General features: G+C 41.4%; 2 protein-coding genes across 2 annotated transcripts in view; one reads left to right on the forward strand and one right to left on the reverse strand.

Annotated features, from left to right (window-relative positions):
* The window catches only part of C1QL3 (complement C1q like 3), a 12973-nt gene extending 6699 nt beyond the window's left edge, over positions 1-6274 (forward strand). Inside the window, exons 2-3 of the mRNA XM_077772483.1 lie at positions 3-357; positions 5872-6274. Coding sequence (XP_077628609.1) covers positions 3-357; positions 5872-6051 — 535 coding nt within the window. The 3' untranslated portion in view covers positions 6052-6274. The remainder of the gene's footprint in view (positions 1-2; positions 358-5871) is intronic.
* Positions 6275-8730: 2456 nt separating this feature from the next.
* PTER (phosphotriesterase related) overlaps positions 8731-23882 on the reverse strand; it is a 68766-nt gene continuing 53614 nt past the window's right edge. The window contains exons 4-5 of the mRNA XM_077772447.1: positions 15291-15431; positions 8731-9564 (exon numbers count right to left, since the gene is read on the reverse strand). Of these exons, the coding sequence (XP_077628573.1) occupies positions 9354-9564; positions 15291-15431 (352 nt within the window). The 3' untranslated portion in view covers positions 8731-9353. The remainder of the gene's footprint in view (positions 9565-15290; positions 15432-23882) is intronic.

The raw sequence follows: 23882 nt of genomic DNA on the forward strand, positions 1-23882 counted from the left end.
AGGCCCCCGCCCAACCTTCAAAATTTTGTCCAAAAGCAGACAAGAGGATCGCCCCGCGCTGAGCCGGCTGGTGGGCAGCAGGAGGCGCCTGATCGCCGCCGGGGCGCTGGGGGTGGTGATGGTGCTGCTGCTGGTCATCCTCATCCCGGTGCTGGTGAGCTCGGCCNCAAGCGGCAGCACGAAGGCTACGAGGTGCTCAAGTTCGACGACGTGGTCACCAACCTCGGTAACCACTACGACCCCACCACGGGCAAGTTCACCTGCTCCATCCCGGGCATCTACTTCTTCACCTACCACGTCCTGATGCGCGGGGGCGACGGCACCAGCATGTGGGCCGATCTCTGCAAAAACAACCAGGTGAGCGCCCGCGGGCCGCCGGGTGGGCGGGGAGGCAGCGGGGGAAGCGNAGGCCTGGAGAGGGCGGTTCCCGAGCCGGGCCCCGCGCTCTGCGTGCAGCCTGGGCGAGCGCGACCCCCAGGGCAGCGAACGCGACCCCCCAGGGCAGGGCGTGCGCAGTCCGGCCCCCTGGACAGCTGTGCACCCGGAGGCCCGGGGCGGGAAGTCAGCCCCGGCTGCGGGGTCTCCGGCAGCTCAGGGTCGCTCTCAGGCGTCGCCGGGAAGAGCAGGGCTGGTGGAGCCCCGAAATGGGCGTGCCAGGGAGACAGACTCGGGAGAGAAAGGGGCCCGAGAGGAGTTCAAGCACGGGGCGTCCCGAGCCCAGAAGGGACCGGGGACTCGCCGTCGCCAGGCCTCGGGAACAAGCATACAGTCAAATTCCGGACGCAAACTCCTGTTTAGATTTCAGCCGAAGCAGAAGGGGGCGAAGTAAAGAGTGTTGATAACAAAAGAAAAAAGTTGAGGCTCCCGGGTGTACTCCGTAAAACACGCACCCAAACACAGCGCCCAGACCCCAGTGGCCGGGGTGGGAGGCCGCTCAGGCAGGTGGCCAGGAGGGCGGGAGGCCAAGCCGGCCCTGGGGCGATGGGTCTCCCCACCGGGGAGCCCCGGGCCGCAGGCTGGAGAGTCTTCCCAACCCCGCCTTCTCAAGGGGCAGCGGCCTTGGCCTTGACTCTGAACGGCGCCCGGGCGACTGGGACTTACTCTCCTGAGCAGGTCGGCTTGGCCTCAAGGGCCACGGGTGGGCAGTTCTATGCCGGGGCCGCTTCACCGTTGGCTTGAGAAATTTGCGGTCAGTGCAAAACCAAAGTGTGTCTAATTTCTTAGTCAGAAGAGGAAAATAGTATTTGTAACCACCCAAAAGTGTAATGGGATCTGAGGCTCCCGCGCTGGATCAGCAGCCGCGCCCCGGGACCAGGCCTCGCAACCCGCAGCCTGCGGTCTGGTTTGAGTTCTCGGGCTTTCGTTTTGCTCATCGGGTGGCCCAGGGACTGGCCTGCGAACCCCGCTGTGGCCAACTTAGATGTTACAAAGGGCTCATTGGGCTTCAGGTCACCTGCCTCTTGAATTCAGGGCCTTTTTGGTTCTAACCCAGGTTTCTATTAAGCAGCCTTAAGGCAGGATTTATTCTAAAGGCCTTATTCAGTATCAGAGGTTTTTTTCAAAAGTGAAAGACAAATATTCTAAATGTATAAGAAAGGGCAAAAAAAAAAAACCTGCCCCCCCTTCCTTCCACTCCTCACTTCTAAAGGAACTGAGAAGTAAAAAAGCTCAAGGAACCCACAGGACAGGTGAAACCAAACAAAGCAAAAAACCCCAACAACAACAAAAAAAAGCAAAATGGCCACCAGGAGGCACTGGCAGGGTTGTTTATTATAATCATTATGCACAAAAATAATATTAAGATAAAAATCATTTATAGAGCAGTGAGCCAGTTATAGGTAAATGGCTAAAAAGGGCATGACTCACTGTGCCCAAATAAAGGTATTCTGTCACCTTTACAAAATGGTTTATGACCAGCCCCTTAGCAGACAGTGATGAGGCACCCATTTATTTTCAAATTGGCTCTATTCTGACTCAAAGGTTAGGTCTGGAAATTACTGTCAGGCCGAAGGATTGCTTTTAGAGGTATTAATTAAAAGGGAATAATATCAAGTTTGATCAGCCACTGAATAAAAAAAACACTCACATCTTTAAATATCTAGAAATCGCAATTGCATGACTAATCAGGGAATGATACGTTTTAATTAGTTTAAATGTTGCTGTCTCAACTGCTGAGCCCAGGTATATTGTACTGATCCCAAGAAACCCAATTTAGATACACATGCTACCTGCATTTTGTTTTTAAAATGATTTCATTGTTTGGAGAAGGCTCCTTTGTATCATCCTAGCATGCACATTTTAGGAGGATCAGGGATAAAAGAAATAAGGCAAACCAGCTGACCGTATCGTGTAGAAAGCTCTCCATTAGCATTATTAAGCTGTGACTTCTTCAGAAAGTGTGCAACAAGTAATTAAAAAATATATATGTAGCAGCAAACAATATATTTTCAACATCAGCATGGATTATTCTGGAAAATGGTTTTTAAAATATTACTGTTAAGGACTTTTATTCCTAGAATAGAACTATTTTGTTTTTGCAGAGAGTTGCAAATGAGAAATACTTTATGAAATTTATTTGTTTAACATTGAACAAATAGTTTATCCTTGGTGTTCAGTTATGTTCTTGTCTGATCACTTCTCAGAATGGCAGTTTCCCCCCTGAGCAGACCTAATTTGTTTTCATAAAACAGAAACTCAGAGATCCATGTCAGTGTAATGTTCTATGGATTAAGTGGATTTGAGAAGCACAAAAATTAAACTAAAAATGCAGTTCACTCTAGGATAGAGGAATGCTTCTGGACCATAACCATATGAGAAGCATTTTATTTATGCTTTGTGTTGAATGCAAGATCACAGACGGAAACATCAAAGGCCGGTAAATTAACCCGATGCACCACTTAACCTTTTGTTTATGATCCCACAGAAGTACCATGAAAATGAAATTATGGGAGCATCAGTAGCGATTAATTAAATTAGCAAATGTTACCATAAATATCATCTCTGATGATAAACCCTCACTAATAAGATAATGCTAACGCCACACAGGCTACTACATTCTCACAAACATGCCACTAAAGGGATTACAGTTCTCATATTCCCTGTTGAAACCATCAACCTAAATTTAATCATACCATTTGTTGAGAGCCCATGACAGTGCATATGAAAAGTAAAAGTTGGGCTCAAATGGCTTTATAAGAGAGGCAGGAAACATAATTTTAATATGTCTGTACACTTTTAGCAGAAAACCTGAATTTAAAAATTGCTATGTGAGTAATCACCGTAATGCCCTTGTAAGAAGCCACTGTATTAAAAACTGAAAGTAGCCCAAGATCAGAACCGTAAAATAACTAAAGACCAATTTTTATTCTAAGAACGTATGAATTACAGCATCACTAAACGTGAGATATATTGGAAACAACAGTTTGTGAGTTGATACTCCTTTATTAGCCCAATTAATGAAATGTCAGATTACTCTGATCTTTTTAAAAGCTGTGAAACCCGCACAACAGATGAAGTGGAATCGAAATAGTTAACTCATGCTGTGAAAAGATATTAGAGGACATTTAGGCAGAAATGGGTACATGGGGCCGAGGTAAGGATGCATCATATTCCTGGAGAAAATGCTGAAATCGGTGTACATTTAGGAATCTGAAAATAGCCTCCAAGGTGGATGCATTACCTTGCTCAGTAGTTTGATGGCTTAAAGGAAGAATTGTTGGAAGTCACTGAGCTGGTTACTAGAGCTTAAAATTTCAAGTTCCATTATACCTTTCTAGTGTGATCAGGTGAGCAGACACACTGAAATCATGCAAAGTGCGCCAGAGGATGGCAATTATTTAATTGGAAACGTCTTGCAGTCTACAGTATAGCTTAATATCTTACAAGAATCACTTTTATTAAAAAGCATTCACACGACAAAGGAAGTGAAAAACCGTAAGGGGAACCTTCTAGTCTGTGGGATGCATTCACAGGTTTTCGTGGTTGTATCCACAGAATAAAAATGGTCACATGTACACGGTTTTGTGCTTATACCCTATAGAATGAAAACTGCATTTAAGACTATTGTCTCTAAATCAAGGGATTTTAATGAGTTCTGGTTCCCAGATGCCTTTCTATAGAAAACAGTGTTAAAGCACAATGCCCATAGAGCATATATTAAACACCTAAAGCACTAAATATGTCTGGTTATGAATAATAGCTGAAAAGCATATTTATGGATTGTGACTTTATTAGTATATTACTGATACAGCTAATTACTATTTTGTATTTTATTTTTTCTAACCCATTAGAAATTCACACGTTAAAAAAAAAACATGAGGAAGTAACAGCACNCATTCAACTCCTACTAACCTACAATTAATTTCTAGGAAATATTGTGACTTTAAATTGTATTATTACTTAATGGTCAACACAGATCGCCTCACTGAATTAGTGTGTACATTAGAGTCAGTGCTTCTGAGCATAATTGCGTGGTATATTGCTCTCACTGTATTAGTGTCAGCCCAGTGTTAACCAATTCTAAATCCTTTAAGCCCCTTTCTCCTTTTGCCATATGATATCCAGAGAAAGAAATTTTTAAAACACTACTCAAATTACTTCAACAGTATCAGAGCCTTCTTTTTTTTTTTTTTAACATTTCAGCATTAATGTGAGAACGTACCCCATAAAAACTTAATCTGAAAACCCATCACTTAAATTTTGAAAGAAACACCTGGAAATTCTTGACGTATGCCTCATTTCCCTCATTTTGCCAAGTGATAAGATCCAGCACACGGTACCCTACGTCATGCGTTATTACATAATGCACGTTTACAAAACCACTACATCGTTTGCTCTGTTATTCAGGGAAATACCATTATAATGGATGCAGAACAAGCCATAGAGCAGAAGATGCCCTACTGAAATAAATCAAATATAAGTCCGCCTATTGAAACATTTTTTTCCAAGGCAGAATCAAAATATGGCTAAATGAATATGAAGCCTAATTTTAGTTGAGAATGTAATAGAATGTCCATATCACGGGCTCAACATGCCCAGATTACAGGCGACTTCCATCCTCAGAGCAAACCACACATTTTAGAATCACATAAATGCAAAAGGGTATTCAATCAGATCATTAAAAAAATTTAGAAATTTTAGAGACCTCAAATCTTACTTCCTTCTACAACTTTTAGATACGTTGAAATTAAATAATGTATTTAAGTGCACACATCAGAATGAAGTAATAAAAAGGCACAAATAGAAAAATGAACTCTGCAGACTTGAGCGATGTTTGAGTTAGGGTTCTGGCAAAAAGAGGCTTCGCTTGAATTAGATTTTGAGAGCCTCAAATCAAAAGGCTTTCTTCCTTTTTTTTTCTTCCTATATTGTAGAGTTGGAGTAGTTTTATTTCTCTGAGTCTCAACTGCATGTGGATCTCAGTATTCTGATAATCCTGAGGACCCGCTGAAGTTTGGATTAAACCTCTGTCCCCCTGGTTTAGACTGGTTTAGACTGTTGCCAGTTGGCTTAAATTAAAATGCAAAGAAATTACCCTGATTTCCATTCCAAGAAGTGATGGGGCATAGAGATTCAGGGGATTAGAAAACGTGCTGGTTTAGGTGGGTGTGCAATGTTTACAACGTAGGGTAAGAAAAGACAGCTGCAATGACCCTCAGGAAAGCACCACTTTCTTCTTTCTGGTCCTCCTCTCCAGTGACATCATTCAAATTGTTGCAAAGATATCATCGAGGAGCTCCAAGGCCCAGGTGGACACTCCCATGCGAAATTCTGTGCTGTGGCAGCAAGTCTGCTTACGATGATGTGTGAATGGCCAAAAAAAAAAATTCCGGGAGAATTCTACCCATTCTAATTCTTGTTTGTTTCACGTAGGTGCGTGCCAGCGCCATTGCCCAAGACGCCGATCAGAATTACGATTACGCCAGTAACAGTGTGGTTCTTCATTTGGAGCCAGGAGATGAAGTCTACATCAAATTAGATGGCGGGAAAGCCCACGGAGGAAATAACAACAAATACAGCACATTTTCTGGATTTATTATTTACGCTGACTGATCAGGCAGAAACTAAGCTTATTGTTCTGAGTTTGGACACTGGATTCGTGTGGCCAACGTCAGTGAATCAAGGATCCCAGGGGATGCCAGTTGCGGGGCGCCTCAGTTGTGTATATGTGGGGAATTCAAATGCTACCTGACTCACATCTGTATACTCAGAAACATTCTGTAAAAATATATATATATATATTAAAAGCAAGATAAGCAGATGTGTTATCCACTACCGCCAAAGCAATTCTTCTTATCGTTAGTGTCCATGTGAATGAAGTCCTATATAGATCACACGTTTTTATAGAAAAATCTAAGACACTGAATTATTTCTCCAATATCTATGATATTTTGGTGTACTTTGACCCTGCTGCTTTGATCCAGATGTCAGCTTTGGTTCTTGTGAGTTTACCTGCTTCTTAATGATACTTGGAGTCCATTCATAGTGTGGGGAGAATGATTTTTACCCTGCAGGAGAGCGTCTAATTGAAATACTGCTGCTTGTCCCCAAAGAAATTGTTTGCCTTGTACTTTTGTTAACTTTAGAGCTAGTCCTGGGAATGATTCAACTTCAAGCCTTAACCTGGAATTTTCTGGATTTGAGGGAATTCCCAAGCCTATGATCAGTTTCACATTTTCTTTTTCCTGCAGATTTTCTTTTCTCTCCTTTCTGGTGACGATCTTTTAAAAACGGAGATCGAAATTGTATCATAGGATTACCCTCTAAGTGTGCAAATGTGTAATTATGTACGGTATTTAGAAAACCCCCCGTGTGTCCATTTTGTCAGTAGAATGCCTTTAGATTTACTTAGAAAGTCAGAGAAATTTATTCTTTGGTGTTAAATCAGACTGAGGCTTTTGCTTTCTTTGCAACAAAAGATTATTCATAAACCCAATGCACAAAGGTTTAATTTGAGCTACTGCATAGGTCACCAAGGGGACACTAAGTAAGGCCTTCAAACAGTTACTACAAGGCCTGGCCTGAGGTTATTTCAAAAGGAATAATTTCACATATAACCAACATGACCACAAAGTGTATATATTTTATACAAATACCTGCTACATATACATGTATTTGTGTGTACACACACATACACACACATATGTTAGTTGAAATATATATACATATGCCATATATATATATACATATATGGCTTCAGGCCAGTGGCTGTATAGCCTCAAAAATTTAATTAGAAAAGTATGTGTATATATACACACAAACACGCATAAATTCTTTCAATTATTTTGGATTGAAATCTATTTTGGATTAAAAAAGAATATGGAGTAGCAAAATAATTTAAATGACCTCTCTTTTAAGAGTTACCCAGAAACTTAAATTTTATTAGGTTAAAATGCCCTATACATCCCATGTCTGTAAATGAAGCCTCTGGCTTCTTTATTACCATATGCCAATCAATATTCCCACCGCATTCTGTGTCAGACTGTTAATATTAGGACTGCGGAAACAGAGTGGCTCTCTTTTGCAATGTCTATGAATTATATGCATTTGAATGATCACTTTTTTCTTTTTTCTCAGGTGGATTAAAGCTGACAGTAAAGTAGATTCTGAGAGTAGTGCAAATCATTTCTCTCTGGCTAAAATACACTGCCAAAAGCCATCTCTTTAATCTAAGAAAAAGATTAAAAATGCATGTTGATATATCCTCACTATCAGACAACTTCCAGTATTACAGTGAAAAATCTGTCCTTCCCGCCCCCCACCTCCTCGGTTGCCTTTGAAGGCTGTGACAAGTAGATTTCAAAAACAGGGATTTAAAAATCTGCTTGTTTTACTGGTGAAGGACATTTGCATTTTTTCATTTAAAGGAATTAGTTTGTTCCCCTGGCTGGTTCCTCTTGGGCACTTCACGTTCTAATACACAGAAAGCTGGATCGTCTTTGAGCCTCAGAAATATCTGGTGTTTCGTAAGCCTCAACTTTCCAGAAGAGTTATGCATGGTGTTCCCATCTGAAGGTGCTGTTTGCTTGGTTTAAATGCCTTGATTAGAGTCACTGTCATGATTTCTATGATCAAAAACGTCTAGTCCATTCATCAGGCATGATGACTAATTCTATGTGCCCTATCTAATATGTTAGATAACTCATAAAGGGGTTTCAACAAATTTATTTCTATTTAACAATATATATTTATCAAAGAGGAATTGGTAGCTGGGGTGTGGAGATTTTTTTTTTTTTTTTTTTGGTTTTTGGGGGGTTTTTTGGAAACAAATAGCATAATGAGGAATCAACCAAAAGATTAATTTATGAACAGCAGTTCACATCCACTAAGAGTTTTAAAAAGGCTTTATTTACACAAAACATCAGGGCTGGGTACCTTTTGAAGAGTAGGCTCTAGAATCAGAATGTCATTTCTAATAGGTCTGACCTTTTCTTCAGATAACTAAGCATTATTTTCTCTGTTTAGGCCCAAGGAAAAACAAATAAAAGGTAAGGGAAATAAAGGGAATATATATAAGGCAAACATTTCTCTTTTTTTGCATTATATATTATCAATTAATTAAACTGTGGCCTTTGTTATCATAAATGTAATGATTCATTAAACTATATTATGTAATATATTTGGACTTTTATGATTGAATGTTTACAGTTCAGTACTATGTTATGTGTATGTCCCCTTATATAAGTGTTTTAAAATAACAAAGCTTTACAGCAAAAATGGATACCAGTAAGCCACAGGCAACAAAACTGATTTATTACCAGTAAATATAGTCAGGTAGACAGCTTCTATAATATATAATTAATATAATTAAGCTTCGACAATATTTTTACCATTGTGAATTGGTGATTGTATTACAGTATCCTTTGGGGGGGGAAGGCCTCAAAATTTAACTTCTCTTGCTGCAGAAGTGCCATATTATTCATTAAACATTAATTAAAGAACAGCAGGATAATTAGTAGGATCATCAATATTACAAGAAACATTAGATTGCTCCAGAAGGGGGTAATTTAACTAGAAACGCTTTAAATTTCCTCAAGTAGTGCAGCTGATAGATTAAGAAAGCAAAACAAAGCAAAACTCCACTAAAGGGGAGACAGACTGTAAATCACTGTTTGGAAATAGGTACTTCTGTATGTATTTTAAGGCAAAACAAGACGGCTCAATTAGGTCAGTAATTTCCGAAAGGTACCAATGTAATAGCTGGTTTCTGAGAAGGCAACTAATTCTCATAAAGAGGAAATGCTCCGTCATTCGTCCTGCATAGCTCTGATTAATATCTCATAGCAGGTTTGAGATCACTGAAAAATGTTCTCTGCAAGCTTCCTACTCAAGGTGTGAATTCATAAACAACCATCCTACTTGAAAGTTAGCCATTGCTTAGGGTTCTCTATTAGTATCTTATTAAGTGCATTCTCGGCGATCCCTCTAAGCAACATTTTAGGAACGATGTTGGTAAGTATATGAGAGTAGCCGTGACCTCCATACTTCATCAGCCGATGCTTCGTGTGTATGTCGTGCGCCATCAGAATTCGATCTTCGTAGCCTTCATCCACCAGAAGACGCACTCTGTGAAAAATGTTACCTCGTTATATGGCATTCGTCTCACATTTAAAATTATCAGGGTGCTTGAAACGTTTTACTCATAAACCTGTTGTGCTTGCTGTAGTGATAACTGCCTTCCACTATGGCGTGTATACTGGGAGACCCTTAATAAAGATTGTGTGGTGATGATAAAGATAATATTGCATCCTAGTAGGAACATGATCCTTATTCCGTGCACACAGAAATTTCTAGCCTGTGGTATTTATGACAATGCCCGCAATACTGCAGTAAAAAATAGCTTCTAATAGGACGTGCCGGTCGGAGTGAATGGCTACTTGGGCATTTCACGAAATAACTCAGTTCTGGGTTTGTATCCAGCTCTCCACTCTAAAATACCTCTCTTAGTGAGCCCATTTTCCAGACCTCATCCCTTTCTTTCTCCCTCTCTCTCTCTCTCTCTCTCCCCCCTAGCAAATAAAATCAAAGGCAATTTCCGATTGAAACAGGGAAGCAAAAGGAATCTTCGCAAAGGTAAAACATTCTGAGAGTCAAATCAGTTGATCTGAAAGTGAGGGTCATGTGATAAGCTCAGTGGTCATTTTCAAAAGATCAGCAAAGGTACTTGTGTATTTTGAGCATCTGTTCCTTTGAAGTCGATGAAGTCTGACTTAGCAGTAGTCTTGCAGCTCTGTATTAAATCAACCAATACAAATTTACACTGCCTTCCTTCCATCTCAACAAGACTGCTGTAAATACCAAGCTGTTCCTTTAAATTTATAGCCAGTTGACTAGAGAAGGGCTTTCCAACTACTGTCTAAACATCTAATCCTCTTTGCTTTGTTAAATGCTGTAATCTATAGTGTGAGTCACCTCCTGACAGCCACCATCTGTGTGTGTCTGGGCTCTGGGCAGTGTCTGTCGTGACTTCCATGGGTCTCTGATGGCAGGAGGTACAAAGAGGAGACAATGGCTCTTCTCTGGCGTTCTCTTCATGGTCATGTCAACCTCCGGATTCCCAAATGAATCTAGACGGTCAGCACCTCCCTCCAAGGGCTAATTATTCAAAAGATATCCTTTTTGTTTCTGTGACATTTCTTGGCATTCTAGTGTGTGAATCATGTCTAATAACTACTAAAAGTAAGCAAAATGTGGGCCACTCCACAAAAACCTCAGACATAAAGCTCTGCCCTCTGAGACCATACATTTTAAAATAATAACTGAAAATGAGATATTGTGTTCATAGGACAAAGGAATGCAGGTGCCTAAGAAAAGCCACATCGAGCATTTTTGTCTAGACATCTGCATTCGTGTCACGTGTACCTATGCATGTCCTATAAGTACTTGGATACTGTCTGAGCCACCACGGATATTTACCTCATCAATCTGTACAGCGTCCAAAAGCTCTGATCGGAAGTTCCTTGCAGAACTCCCTTTGAGACAATTCCCTGGAAGAGTTCTAGTATCATTTATGAAAAGAGAGAAAGACTTGACAGAATGCATGCCCACGCTGAAACTCAGTGTGACGAACCTTGATCCGCAAACTGAAAAGGAGCGTCACCTTACGGGAAATTTCAGGGTATGCCTTTCCCTTATCCTTTCTGACCATCTCCCAAAAGTTTTTGTCTCTTTTCCTTGTCTGGGAAAGAAAAAGCCATACTGTATTGCAACAGAGGCATATTGTATGGAAAAACAAATTCCTGTAAGCGGCCTTGTGCCGCACCCTGAAACAGAGTTACTCGATTGTGAAGTCGTAAGGAAAGAGTGTAGTGGATAAGACACTCACTTAAAAATGAGAATCCTTAGAACCAATTAAGTCAAGATTGTAGACACTGGTTACCTCACGAGAAAGATACGGCTCTGCCTCTACAAAACAGTTCTTTCCTGACTGTCAAGACATAACTTGGCCAATCTTAAAATAAAAGCTCATCTCTCATGCTGTGCCATTGTATGGAAGAACAGTAGTTTCAGAGATGCTGCCAGAAGGAAGGAACCACTGTAGATGAGAAGACAAAAATGACAGTAATTATAGAAATACAAATGAGTTAGTGTTTTGCAAACAAATATTAGAGAGAGACTACAAAGTGTGAAAAGGCAGAGATATAATAAGATTTGAGAAATGGAGCATAAGATTGAAAACAGGTGTTAGACACAGAATTTCTGGTGCTGAAAACCAGAGGTAGGCAGAAGCGTGCTTCTATGTTCTTGCAGTTCAGAGATGTAAGATGACTAAGGCTCAGAAAGGGACTGCCAATGGATGATGAAAATCAAGTGCCCAAGAGATGGCGTGCCAGGGGGGTACCGGGACACGCCCCCTTCCTAAAGGTCATTCAGTAATTACTGTGAACTGCACTTGAGTCAAGTTACTTAGTGCATGATTTTAATTTAAGGAAGATAAAGCATGCATACATACATACACAGAAACACACATGTATCGCATATAAATTTTGATATATTTCCATACATCTAGAAGGTTTACATTTGGTTCGATGAAAGGCTGACCCAAATTAAATTTGTGTTCTTGAATTAATAGCCACAAGTTATTGAGAAGGAATATGAGGAGAGGTGTTGGTCATCCTTCGCCCATATATCCTTCGTAGACCCCCCTCTGCAGATCCCCTCTCTCTAATTCAAGGTCTGGGAGCCTCATGGACAGCATAGGGTTTCTTCAGAAGATAGAAAAGATATAGCTCACTGCCACAAAGGGGCTGAGGAAAAGGAAGCGGGTCCTAGAAGCAAACTTCCCATTTCCAAGATGAGTTGTAAAACGTACGTTGAGGACATTCATCAGGGAATCAGGGTTTTGAGATCATGAACGATGAGAAAGCCCTGCCCTACTCCCCACTTTAAATTCCAAAGAATATTCACCACTTCGTGTGACACAGGTCACAGGGCCCTGGGGGAAGTTGTCTGCCTGTACGGAATGGTGCTCCTGAGCACGTTTGGTAAAATCATAACACAAAATGAACAAACAGAAATAATAAACCGGTGCGTCAAAGAACCGATTTCAGTGGTTTAAATTTTTTTTTAAAGTCCTAGCTTCATTGATCAGGTCAGTTTGCTCCTGTGCAGCTGAGATCTCCATATTTCCATAGCTAGTGTTACACGGATCAGCTAGCTCTCCCTGATGACATTAAACTTGAAGCATATTTTGCTGTTAATGAGGTCATGCAGGAGGAGTGCCCATACACAGGGACGGCAGAAGGCACACAGATGTAAAGGTTGATTGCCCACAGTAAGAGCTGGGGGTTATCCCCACTCTGGTCACGGGCTCCGGATCTTCCCCTCAACCCCCGTGTGGGTGTATGTCATATTGCTGCTGCTTGAGCCTCCGTTTCTGGACACCACCTCTGTAGGTCAGGTGTCTTTACTCGATCCCAAACAGTTTTCTACACCCTTAACCACGTTCTGGTCCTTCTCCGTTGCGGAAGACTACTTCCTCTCTGAAATCCCCATCTTCACTTTCCCACCCTGACCACAAGTCACATCTCTTTTTCACTCACCTTCTTCTATATATACATTCCCACTTCACTCAAGTTTCCGATTAGCCTTTGTTATTCCTATCTCTCCTCGCTTTTCTCTACGCCTTCTTCTGTTCAGCTTGGACCTCATGACCCTCACTCAACCCTACCCCGGTTCTCCTGTCAGCCATATTTTCCAGACAGAATCTCAACCCTCAGTCTCTCTAACTGTTCACATTTTCAGCTTCTCCTCAAAGCTTCTTTGGTCTTACTATCAAAATATGAAACTTTTGAGGGGGGGGAATAATCACCAAATCATGTGCACTGGTGCCCACGTACAGTTGTGCAGACATGATCTCAAGCCTCACCTGGGTCTCACACACACCGTGTCTTATCAGTATCTCTCTCAGTCACTCAGCATCCATTCCCAGCCTTTCTCCTCTTCTACAGGGTCTTGCCCTGAATCTATTCCCTCCTTCTCAGAAGATAACAATGTTCACTTCACAGCGACCCTACAGAACTCATGTGGCCATATGTCCTCAGTTTCCCATTCTCATCACAATATCTATCTGCGTCCACCCTGTACTCGCCTTACACCTTTCAACTAACTTTCTGTTTCCTTCCCAGATGCCATCTGTTTGTCTCCTTACAAGCCTTGCTCTATATCTCTTCTCTCCAGATTGTTTTAAGTTAGTGTCGATTGACTATTATTATATTCTGCACCAGACACTCACAAAAAAACTCTGCATACTTTATTTCATATAAATTCCATAGCCCTGTAGAATAGGTACTGCTTCCTGCGATTTGTTCTCTCTGTGTCTCTGCTTTTGCTCTCAGCCACATAAACATTGCTCAACCCTTCTTTGGTTTTAGAGAGAGTCAATGGGGACGAGGGGCAGAGGGAGAGACAGAAAGACTCTTAAGCAGGGTCCACACTCTGAGTGGAACCCGACAAAGGGCTCCATCCCACGACTCTGGGATCATGACCTGAACTGAAGTCAAGAGGCGGATGGTCAACCGACTGAGCCACCCAGGTGCCCCAAACATTGCTGGACTCTTAACAAAACCGTCCCTTGATCCTATTTTTTCTTCTCTCTTTGGTCCTACACCCCTGCTTCTCCTGACTACCAAGCTTCTTGAAAGAGTAACCTCTACATTCTCTCTCCTCTTCCTCACCCCTACTCATTCCTCAAGCCTTTTCTACAGAGACTTCCCTGCGCAATGACAATCTCCAGGCTGTGACATCCAGTGGACACTTTTCAGCCTTTACCTCACTTAATGCCTGCCACCTGTCAGGTGTCCAAGCCCTTCTGCTTCAAACATTCTCCTGCACCAACTTCCACAGCAACATATTTCCCTGATATTCTTCTCACTTTGAAAACTTTTCAATCTGTCCTTGAGCGACTGTTCCTGAGTCCATTCCTTAAATATCAGTGTTCCCCAGAGTTCCGTCCTCATTCTCTCCTCTGAGTGATCTCATTCATTCCCACGCAGCCGACCATGACATACAAACCCAAGATGCATAGATTTATATCTGAGTCCAGATCTCTGCCCCGAGCTGAATGGCCTTATCCACGGCCCTACTGGATAGCAATGCTTAAGATTATTCCCAAACCAAAGTCATTCTTGTCAATCCCAAATCTTTCTCCTCCCAGACTCCCTAACTTGTTGCATTCAGTGTTCACATCACCACGTAACCAAGACAAACCAAGTAACTGAAATCAAGAGGCGGATGGTCATCCATCCTTGACTCCAAAAATTTTCCACTTGGGTTATAGAGCATGACTCAGACAATTTGTTGCTTAGACAATTTTGAGGGGTTGAATTTTATACGATGTTTGGTCTTTTGACATTCCTCTTATAGCATTTAAGTTTCAATCATCTCCATAGTGAATAGTTTTTAGAATTATTTCACAAAGACACTGTAGGAGGCTAGGACTTCAGTGGGGGCAACATGGGAAACAGCTGACTTCGTTAGGGATATAAAGAAGAAAGCGTCTTTGTTCTCTTACTGTCATGGCAGGGGTTAAGTATTATCTGTTTCTTGTCAGCTGCCCATCTGCACTGAACTTCTAAGGCTCTGCTAAGCTTTTGCCTACTTAGGATGACTCATTTGCTTCTTGAAATAATATAGAGAGATTTTTCTCCCCAAAACAGCATTGATACATTTTTTTCTGCAAGTCTCTGGTTCCGCCTGCTTGCTGTTTTCCAAATCTTTGCTGATACCTACCCAGATATGACTCAAAAAGGACTGGTAAAAGGGAACACTATCAGAGATTTCATTGTATTTACCTCCGAATTCTTTTATTATCATTGGGCATGTCGATATCCGGGTTGAATTGGTAATGAAGGAGTTCGGTCCCAAAGAGATCATATTCCAAGTAACAGCCAAGTTGAGCAAACTCCAGGAGTTCCTCCTTATCAAGTATCGTCCTAGAGACAGTAAGACAGACACTCTGTTATTATCAAGAGCATATTTTCCACACATACAGAGTAAAAGGTCTAAGTACACTGTCTGCGGGAACATAATTAAAGTAACAGAACTTTTGAGTCTGCTCTTACGATATGACTATAAAATAACAAGTTCAATTTGTTACTGGAAACAAGGGAACTTACCCTTATCTAAAAGGGAGTTTCCCTTCTACAGTGCTTGGGAACTATAGACATTTTAATTATGCCACCATTACTCAAATACAGTTTTGTGATTGTCCTTCAGAATGGTCTTCAGGATACGTTCCCTATTCTTTTGGAAAACCTTCATAGTAGTGGGATGGCTCTGAGCCCTGGAAACTACCATAGGGAATTTGGCATCAGTCTGGTGAATTAGGTGAGTAATACTAATCTGGGTAAAACATGAAGGTAAGGCAATAGGGTGATTTTCTTATGAAGATCATAAAGTGGTTCCAAAATTAATTCCAAAGCCTTTGTGAATGTCATTGCTTCTTTCAAAAAAGGGGCAAAACTCCTACAGATATTTATTTGTGTTCTGGTGTACCTATTTTTAAATAGAATTTATTATTTTGTGATAATCTTTATGGGTATCTTCTCATTTCTTTAGAGATCATAGTAAGAACAACACTGCCTTATGATGTAAGACTATGTAAATGAATGGGAAAGGAGAGGTAGGTAAGATAAACATAGGTTACAGACAGGAGAGCAGAGTCCAGAGCAAGAGTAGATTATCTCAAGAAATTTAGATTATAATAAGTAAAAAGGGAGCATTAGGTTAATCCCCCNTACAAAAGGAAGGAAGGAAGGAAGGGAGGGAGGGAGGGAAGGGAGGGAGGAAGAATTGATTCTACCAGGAGGCAGTATAGAAAAAATGTAAGGGAAAAATGCACCGCATTAGACATAGCATGAAGGGTATTAAGGGTGTAGATTATGGAAGTGATTGAGATCCCAAATTGGCCTAGGGTAGCATGGGATTTATCAGATGATCATTGTCTTATTAGGCTTTTATCCATGGATATTCTATTACCTTGGCAATTCCAGGATGCAACGATTAAAGCACGGTTATATGTCTATAAATCTGCTTCTAAGAGGTCAGAAATATTCTCAAGGCCTTTCTTCCAAACCATAGGAGGACCAATTAAGCCTCTTGTGTGTCATGAGTGCGAGAGTTTTCGGCTGTCTTGGGATGCTCCCTAGGCGCTGACTATTGACTTTCACTCTGAGCAGTCATATTATAGCTGCTTCCTTTTCCTTCTCTTCAACAATTCAGCATAACTTAGAGTTCACGGTGTTGTTTTAGGCATGGAGGCTAAAATATCTTTCTTTTACATTATAAAACGTACATTAGCTCTGTGCTCTCTTCTACTAATACTATTCCTTTTCCATCTTCTTACCCTAGAGACCATCTTTTGCTTCCAAAATTACTTGCCTAAAAGAATATGTGTTTTTCTATAGTAGACACATTCTGTTTTCCCCCAAAGAACCATGCTTAAAAACAAAATATGCACAATTAAAATAACATCAGAAGGAAGAGATAAGTTTAGTGTGTTTCCTTCGAGTCGGTTCCTTCAGTGTGTTAATTACTGGGTGGAGACAAGCAAAGGATGCAGGGGCCAGTACCACGTTGGCTCAGACTCATTTCTGCTCCTNCCCAGGTGCCCCTTGGGGAGTTTTAGAATTACATACAAATAGTATCTGCTCCTAATGTCTTAATCCTTTTTTTGGCCTAATGTCTTGAGACCAAGTTTCCTAAATTTTAAATGATGTACCAAGATGGATATTCAATGGAAAGCCTGTAATAAGTGAAAAGCCATAGGAAACTCTTTCACATTAGTTCCCATTGAAAACAAAAGAATAAAATTGCTTATCATCATAACAGCTGAAAATTTTAGGAATTTACCGTGTGTCTGACATTGTGCTAAGCACTTTATATTTGTTACCCCATTTCATGTTCTCTGTAATCCCGCTGGTCTCCATTTTACAGATGAGGAAACTGGGATGTGAGAGATTAGAGACTGATTCAAGGTGACGTGTTGAAATGTAACATTCATTTCGGTGCTAGAATCACTTATCTTAACCATCATTCTGTGTGACTTCTACTGCTAAACATTTTGTGCTCAAGGACATTTTTCAGAATTACACTGACTGCAGCACATAAAGCACTTTTTAAATCTTTATTTTGAAATTTAGTTCCCTCCCCAGAAATGTACTTGGAAAAAACAGGGAATATGGGGCATCTGGGTGGCTCAGTTGGTTAAGCATTCGACTCTCGATTCCAGCTCAGGTCATGATCTCATGGTTTGTGGGATTGAGCCCCACGTCAGGCTTGTGCTAACAGCACAGAACCTGCTTGGGATTCTCTCTCTCCCTCTCTCCCCGCCCCTCCCCTACTCACACACACTTTCTCTGCCTCTCAAAAATAAATAAACTTTAAAGAAATGTGGAGTTTCCTGCCAAAGGGTAGCATGGGGGCTGGGCCGTGATGAACCTGAAAAGTAAGAAAGGGTTACTTTGTACGGTTCTTTATGCGCTGGCTCAGGGTGTCAATACATAGAGTAGGCAGTATTTGACCCTTACAGTTATAGTAGACAATTTGACTACCAAGAAAGTCAAAGAAGTAGAAGGAACTGTGTTAATTGTGACCATTGCTCTGTTTCTTACTAGGAGGCTGACATTGCTCTAAGCCTCTTACAAATCTTAAGGGGCACATATCAGGCCGGACTCCTGAAGTCTACAAATGCATATCTAATTGCCTGTTCGCCATCTCCACCTGGAGATTTAATAGGTAAACAAACTAAACCCCTCCTGGACCACCATAAGCCAACTGTTCCAACACCCTTCCCTCTCTCCACTGACGGGAATGCACTCCATTCATTGGCTCAGGCCAAAAACCCAGCAGTCACCCTTGACTGGCTTCATCTCACACTACACATTCAGCCTGTCGGGACGGCTTTTTGGTTCAACTTTGAAAATGTGCCCAGAATCTGGACATGTCGCCATCGCTCCCTCTACCTTCCTGGTCTACATCCCAACCGTCTCTTTTGCAACTGCTCTCGTTTTTCTGCCCTTGCTCTGGTATGGTCTACACACATAGAGCAGCCAGAGCACTATCACCACAACTAAGTCAGATCAGGTGTCTCATGTGCTCACAACTCACCATTGGCTTCCCATTTCTCTCAGAGAAAAAGCCAATGCTTTGCAGTGGCCCATGAGGCCATGTTTGATCTCTCCGATATGGCCTTGGCCTTGTAACAGCCTCATCTAAGAGAGGAATGCGGAACGTAGGGATCCGATGTCAATTGTATGTAAGTGCTACCTATGTTCTAACTGTTATCTGAAGAATGTCACTATAGATAAAGGTATCTTTTCAGAGGAAAGCTAATATGTTTAATAAGATTCATCTACACATGTAAGTTTCAGAAGTAACCCCTGGGAATTATTCTGTAGGGAAGCTCATAGAAAGGAGTATGACGAAGGGGGAGATGGTCCTTCTATAAAATACTCTTAAAAATTTCATAGTCACGGAGAGAGAAGATTTCTTCAGAAGAGGAGCAAAAGCTGATATTTTGGACATGAGGAAACTGCAGTGACAAATGAAGCTGACAATTTTGCTATCATTAAGAAGCCAGGGGATGGATAGATGGAATCATACATTATATATCACGTATTATGTATTATATATTATTATTTTTACAGACATTTGGTAATATAACACCCTGTGGGTAACTGAATGTTAGGGTGAAGGCAACTCAGAAATGAGTTGAATCACTTTAATTCTCCTTACTGTTGTGCAGAATCTATGGAGGGAAAATAGTGTCAGGGATCATGCACACTTTTCAAGGGAAGTTCTGAAAAAAATCCCAGAATTTGGTGTGGGCTGTTAATGGGGGATAGGATGGGAGGGGTAGGTGAAGCAAGACAATAAACACATCATAACCATCAGGTGTTTAAAACAGCCCTCTCTCATTTAATCCTTACACAACCTGTATGAAGAAGGTCTGGTCATCCCCATTTCATAGATGAGGAAACTAAGTCTCAGAAAAGTTAAGTAACTTAACTTCCAAAATGAGGGGTTGAGAATAAACCTAGACTGTGTGTGTCTCCGAAGCCATGTTCTTGGGCCATGGAGCCCCTTCTGTGACGGGAGAATCACCCACGTCCAGCAGCCCCGCTCCTCACCAGCACTGAGACTTAGCTATGGAGACTTAGCACCTCGTCACAAAGGCATCTTGGAGCAACCCTGCACCATGAACGTCTTACAAGGTGACTTAGCCACATTCAGTTGACATTCACTTGGATGACTTCCAGGGACTGTCAAGGTGCTACTGAAGTCGCATTTATGCAAGTGACTTTTTTATTTTCTCTTGGAGAAAGGATTGACCCCAAATGTCAGAATGGTACCATGGGAAAATGTACTCTGCTTGACGTCTTTCGGATGAGGATTAAGGAGGTCTTGCTCCTCCCAGTCATCACTGATCTCATAGGGCTTCTCATACAAGGTGTCTACTCCAGTCCTGCTCATTCCATATTCTAGATCCATGAAAATTATATTCTTTCTTATTCCAGTCTTCCCTAGCCTTTAAGGTAATTATTTTTCACCTCTTGCCCTAAGCAGTCAGTGGGGTGATTTTGAGATACAGAACGGCTCCTGCATTTCCCACTGGAGAAAGTCCCTTCTTCAAGGTGGATGAAGTGGTTACAATGTCCTTGTAAAATATCCTGGGATTTCCCAGGAAGAAGTTGAAATTTTTGTATCAAGTATTTGTTCTTGTCATTCATATTATATATACTCTTTCTTCTGTTGCATGTTTTATGTTTATGCTCCCTAACTAATCAACAAAGTCTCTCTATATCAGCAATAGGCATAAATTTATGACGGACGTATGGCCATCAACCACAAAGTGGTACCTAAAGCGATTTGGCTATCTTCACTTTCAGAATATGGTTATCATCTGCTAGTGTTTTAAGGCTGGTACTAAAGCGCATGATAGTTGATTCTGGTTTTCAAACTTCTTTATGCTCTAGATCTTATCCGAGTGCTAAGGGGTTTAGTTTAATGTCAAGATGCGTTCTGAGTGGGAGCAAGGAAGTCTGTGTGAAGCGATAATTTAGACAAGGGTAGAAAGAACCAAGGAGCAGAGGAAAGGATACGATCCATGGGTGTGATCAAGATGATAACAATATCTAACATTTGTCTTGGGCTTTGCATTTCTAAGAACTCTCAAATGCATTCTTTCATTTCATACACTCGGGCACACCTTCATGAATTCATTCAGCAAGCATCTACTGTCTCCTACTATCACCTACCTTGTGCTAGCCTCTCCTGGGATTACAGATATAAGGAAGATATTTAAGCTGCTCTCTTAACAAATGTAATGCCGAAGGGAAGGAGATAGGTATTTAACCTAATAATTACAATTGAATGTGTTGAAAGTTTTTTTTAGTACAAATAAATAGAAAGTGTTATGAAAAACAAATGAAAAGCATAACTCATTTGAGTGGAGTCTATTGAAGAGAAGACTATTCAGAGAAAGGTTGGTGGGGTTCAGGTGTTGAGGGATGGATGATAATGAAGGACACCTGTTGAGAGCCAAAAAAGAAAAGAAAAGAATCTTGTTGTTGCTGAAGATAAAGCTGTAATTATCAGAGCTAAAGTGCATGCGGGGAACGCTTGGATGGGGCAGTCAGTTAAGAATCCAACTCTTGATTTCAGCTCAGGTCATGATCTCACGTGCACTGAGAGCACGGAGCCTGCTTGGGATTCCCTCACTCTCCCCCCCGTCTCTGCTCCTCCCCTGCTCACTCTTGTGCCCTTGCTCTTTTCCTCTCTCTCTCTCTCAAAGTAAATAAATAAACCTAAAAACACAGTAAAGTGCATGAGGGAGGAAGCAACTATCTATCCATCCAGCCACCCATCCAGCCACCAATAAGAAATTACTACTTGGGGCACCTGGGTGGCTCAATTGGTTAAGGGTCTGACTTTGGCTCAGGTCATGATCTCACAGTTCATGGGTTCAAGCCCCACATCAGACTCTGTGCTGACAACTCCGAGCCTGGAGCCGGCTTCAGGTTTTGTCTCCCTCTCTCTCTGCCCTTCCCCCACTCGTACTCTGTCTCTGTCTCTCTCTCTTTCTCTGTCTTTCTCTCTCTCAAAAAAAAGCATAAAAAAACAGAAATTATTACTTTAAACTTTTTTTTTCAAGCTTATTTATTTTGAGAGAGAGAGAGTGTATGCACAATGTGGGGAGGGGCAGACAGAAGGAGAGACAGAATCCCAAGTAGGCTCTGAGCTGCCAGAGCAGAGCCCCTTGCGGGGCTTGAATTCAACAGACCGTGAGATCATGACCTGAGCTGAGATCAAGTCAGGAACTTAACTGACTGCGCCACCTGGGTGCCCCAAGAAATCACTGATCATCGACTTACAGGATGAGATATTAGTTGGATAAAGAAAGACAAATAACACACTGCCCCCTCCTTCAAGAAGTTCAGTGTCTATTAGGAACAAAGAGGCATGGAAACAAATAATTGTTCTCTAGACCTACCAAGTGTAATAATAAAAGAACTGTTAGGAACTGGGCTGGCACAGTGAAGGCGACAGCAAACCCCGCTAGGCTCGTTCAGGAAGAGCTTTGTTAAGAAAACCTCTGTTGAACTAACTGTATTTGCAAATAGACCCTGCCAGGCAGATAAGGGAGAATGGAGTTTTCACAGCCAAGGGACCAGCTTGTGTGAGAAGCATGGAAGACCGATCATCACAGGGCACTCCGCGTCACAGTCGGCGTGGCATTAGTCCAAATTTGGTGTGTGCACTAGAGTTTGTGCGAGATGTGGTGGAAAGATGGGTGGAGGCCTGATGTCCAAGATACCTGGATTTTGTGCTGAAGGTGAAGGGGTCATTAAAGAGCTGTGGCTCTGGGTAGAGGAATGTAATCCAGTTTGCACTGGAAAGATCAAAATTGGTGGCCACATGGGCGAGGCTAAGGGAGTCACTTCTGTTTGGAGATGATTACAGTAGTTCAGAGGGCAGAAGAGGGCCTGAATTAAGTCTGCAAGGGAGAAATGGATAGGAGGGGTCGTATTTTGGAGATCTTAGTGAAGTAGATAGGTTTCATCATGTCGGGTGCAGGGAAGGGAGGAATTTAACTTCTGGGTGAATAATGCTGTCCTTGACCAGAATAGGGCACACAGCAGAAAGAGTAAGCCGTGAGTCGCTGTCCCCATGGATAGGGAAGGAGAATTGAGGGCCTGTCTCGGGCAGTTGATTAGGTGTTGGTGTCATTAAATGAAACCAAGAGCATGGGAGAAGCAGGTTCTGAAACTCACAATCAATTGGTGAAATCATTGTACCACATGTTATCATTATTATATGGACGAAGACACTAAAGCTTGGATCTTTTCAGTGATCAAAGCCCCAAGTATTCCTACTGCTATTCTAGTGCACGGCAGTGTGACTGGGCTGTAAATCCATCAGCCATTCAGACCTGTGAATTCCTGGGCCTAGAGACACAGCACCATCAGGGCAGTGCTAACTTGAGATCAGACCAGCTCAGAGGCTGATGCGGAGAGAAACACAGAATACACTCAATGCTAAAACTAATGAACTTGACCGAGTAATTTTTTAGAATTGGCACAGAACTACAGTAGTAAGTGGGTGTGTGTATACAACTTACTTATTAAAACCAACGTGGGGGCGCCTCAGTGGCTCAGTCCGTGAAGTGTCCGACTTTGACTCAGGTCACATCTGACGGTTCGTGGGTTTGAACCCTACGTCTGGGTCTGTGCTAACAGCTTAGAGCCTGGAGCCTGCTTTGGATTCTGTCACCTTCTCTCTCTGTCCCTCCCCACTTGCGCTGTGTGTGTCTCTCTCTCTAAAATAAACAAACATAAAAGAAATTTTTCTTAAAAAGTGTTGAATTTTAATGACTGATTATTATAAAAATTATCAGAAAAGGAATTCCCAAAATAACCGTTTTGTCTCTGTCCCCACTGAATTCCTCAATTTAAAACCAATGGATATTTGTACAGATAATGTTACATGGGATTCTTTATTATTTTATGAGAGTTTTGCAACAACTCCTTACGGGAATTACTAAGCTCACTGAGAACTATCCATGTAATAACCTATGTATGTTTAAATATTTATAATGTAATGTATCAAAGAAGTTAATATATAAATTACTATAATCTAATAAATTCAATATAAATACAATTCAAGACATAACTATTCATATATATTCCTAGACAGCTAATGGCATTTGCACCTTATAAATCTGAGAAATTCTTAATTGATAAATTTCAACTAGTTTATTTTTAATGCCAAAATAGAAACTAAATAGAAAGAGTACTTTTTTTTTTTTAATTCCAGTGTGGTTAACATACTGTGGTTATATTAGTTTCAGGTGTACGATTTAGTGCTTCAACAGTTCATATATT

Source organism: Crocuta crocuta, unplaced genomic scaffold (genome assembly GCF_008692635.1).
Source record: "Crocuta crocuta isolate KB4526 unplaced genomic scaffold, BGI_CrCroc_1.0 scaffold96, whole genome shotgun sequence".
Lineage (NCBI taxonomy): Eukaryota > Metazoa > Chordata > Mammalia > Carnivora > Hyaenidae > Crocuta > Crocuta crocuta.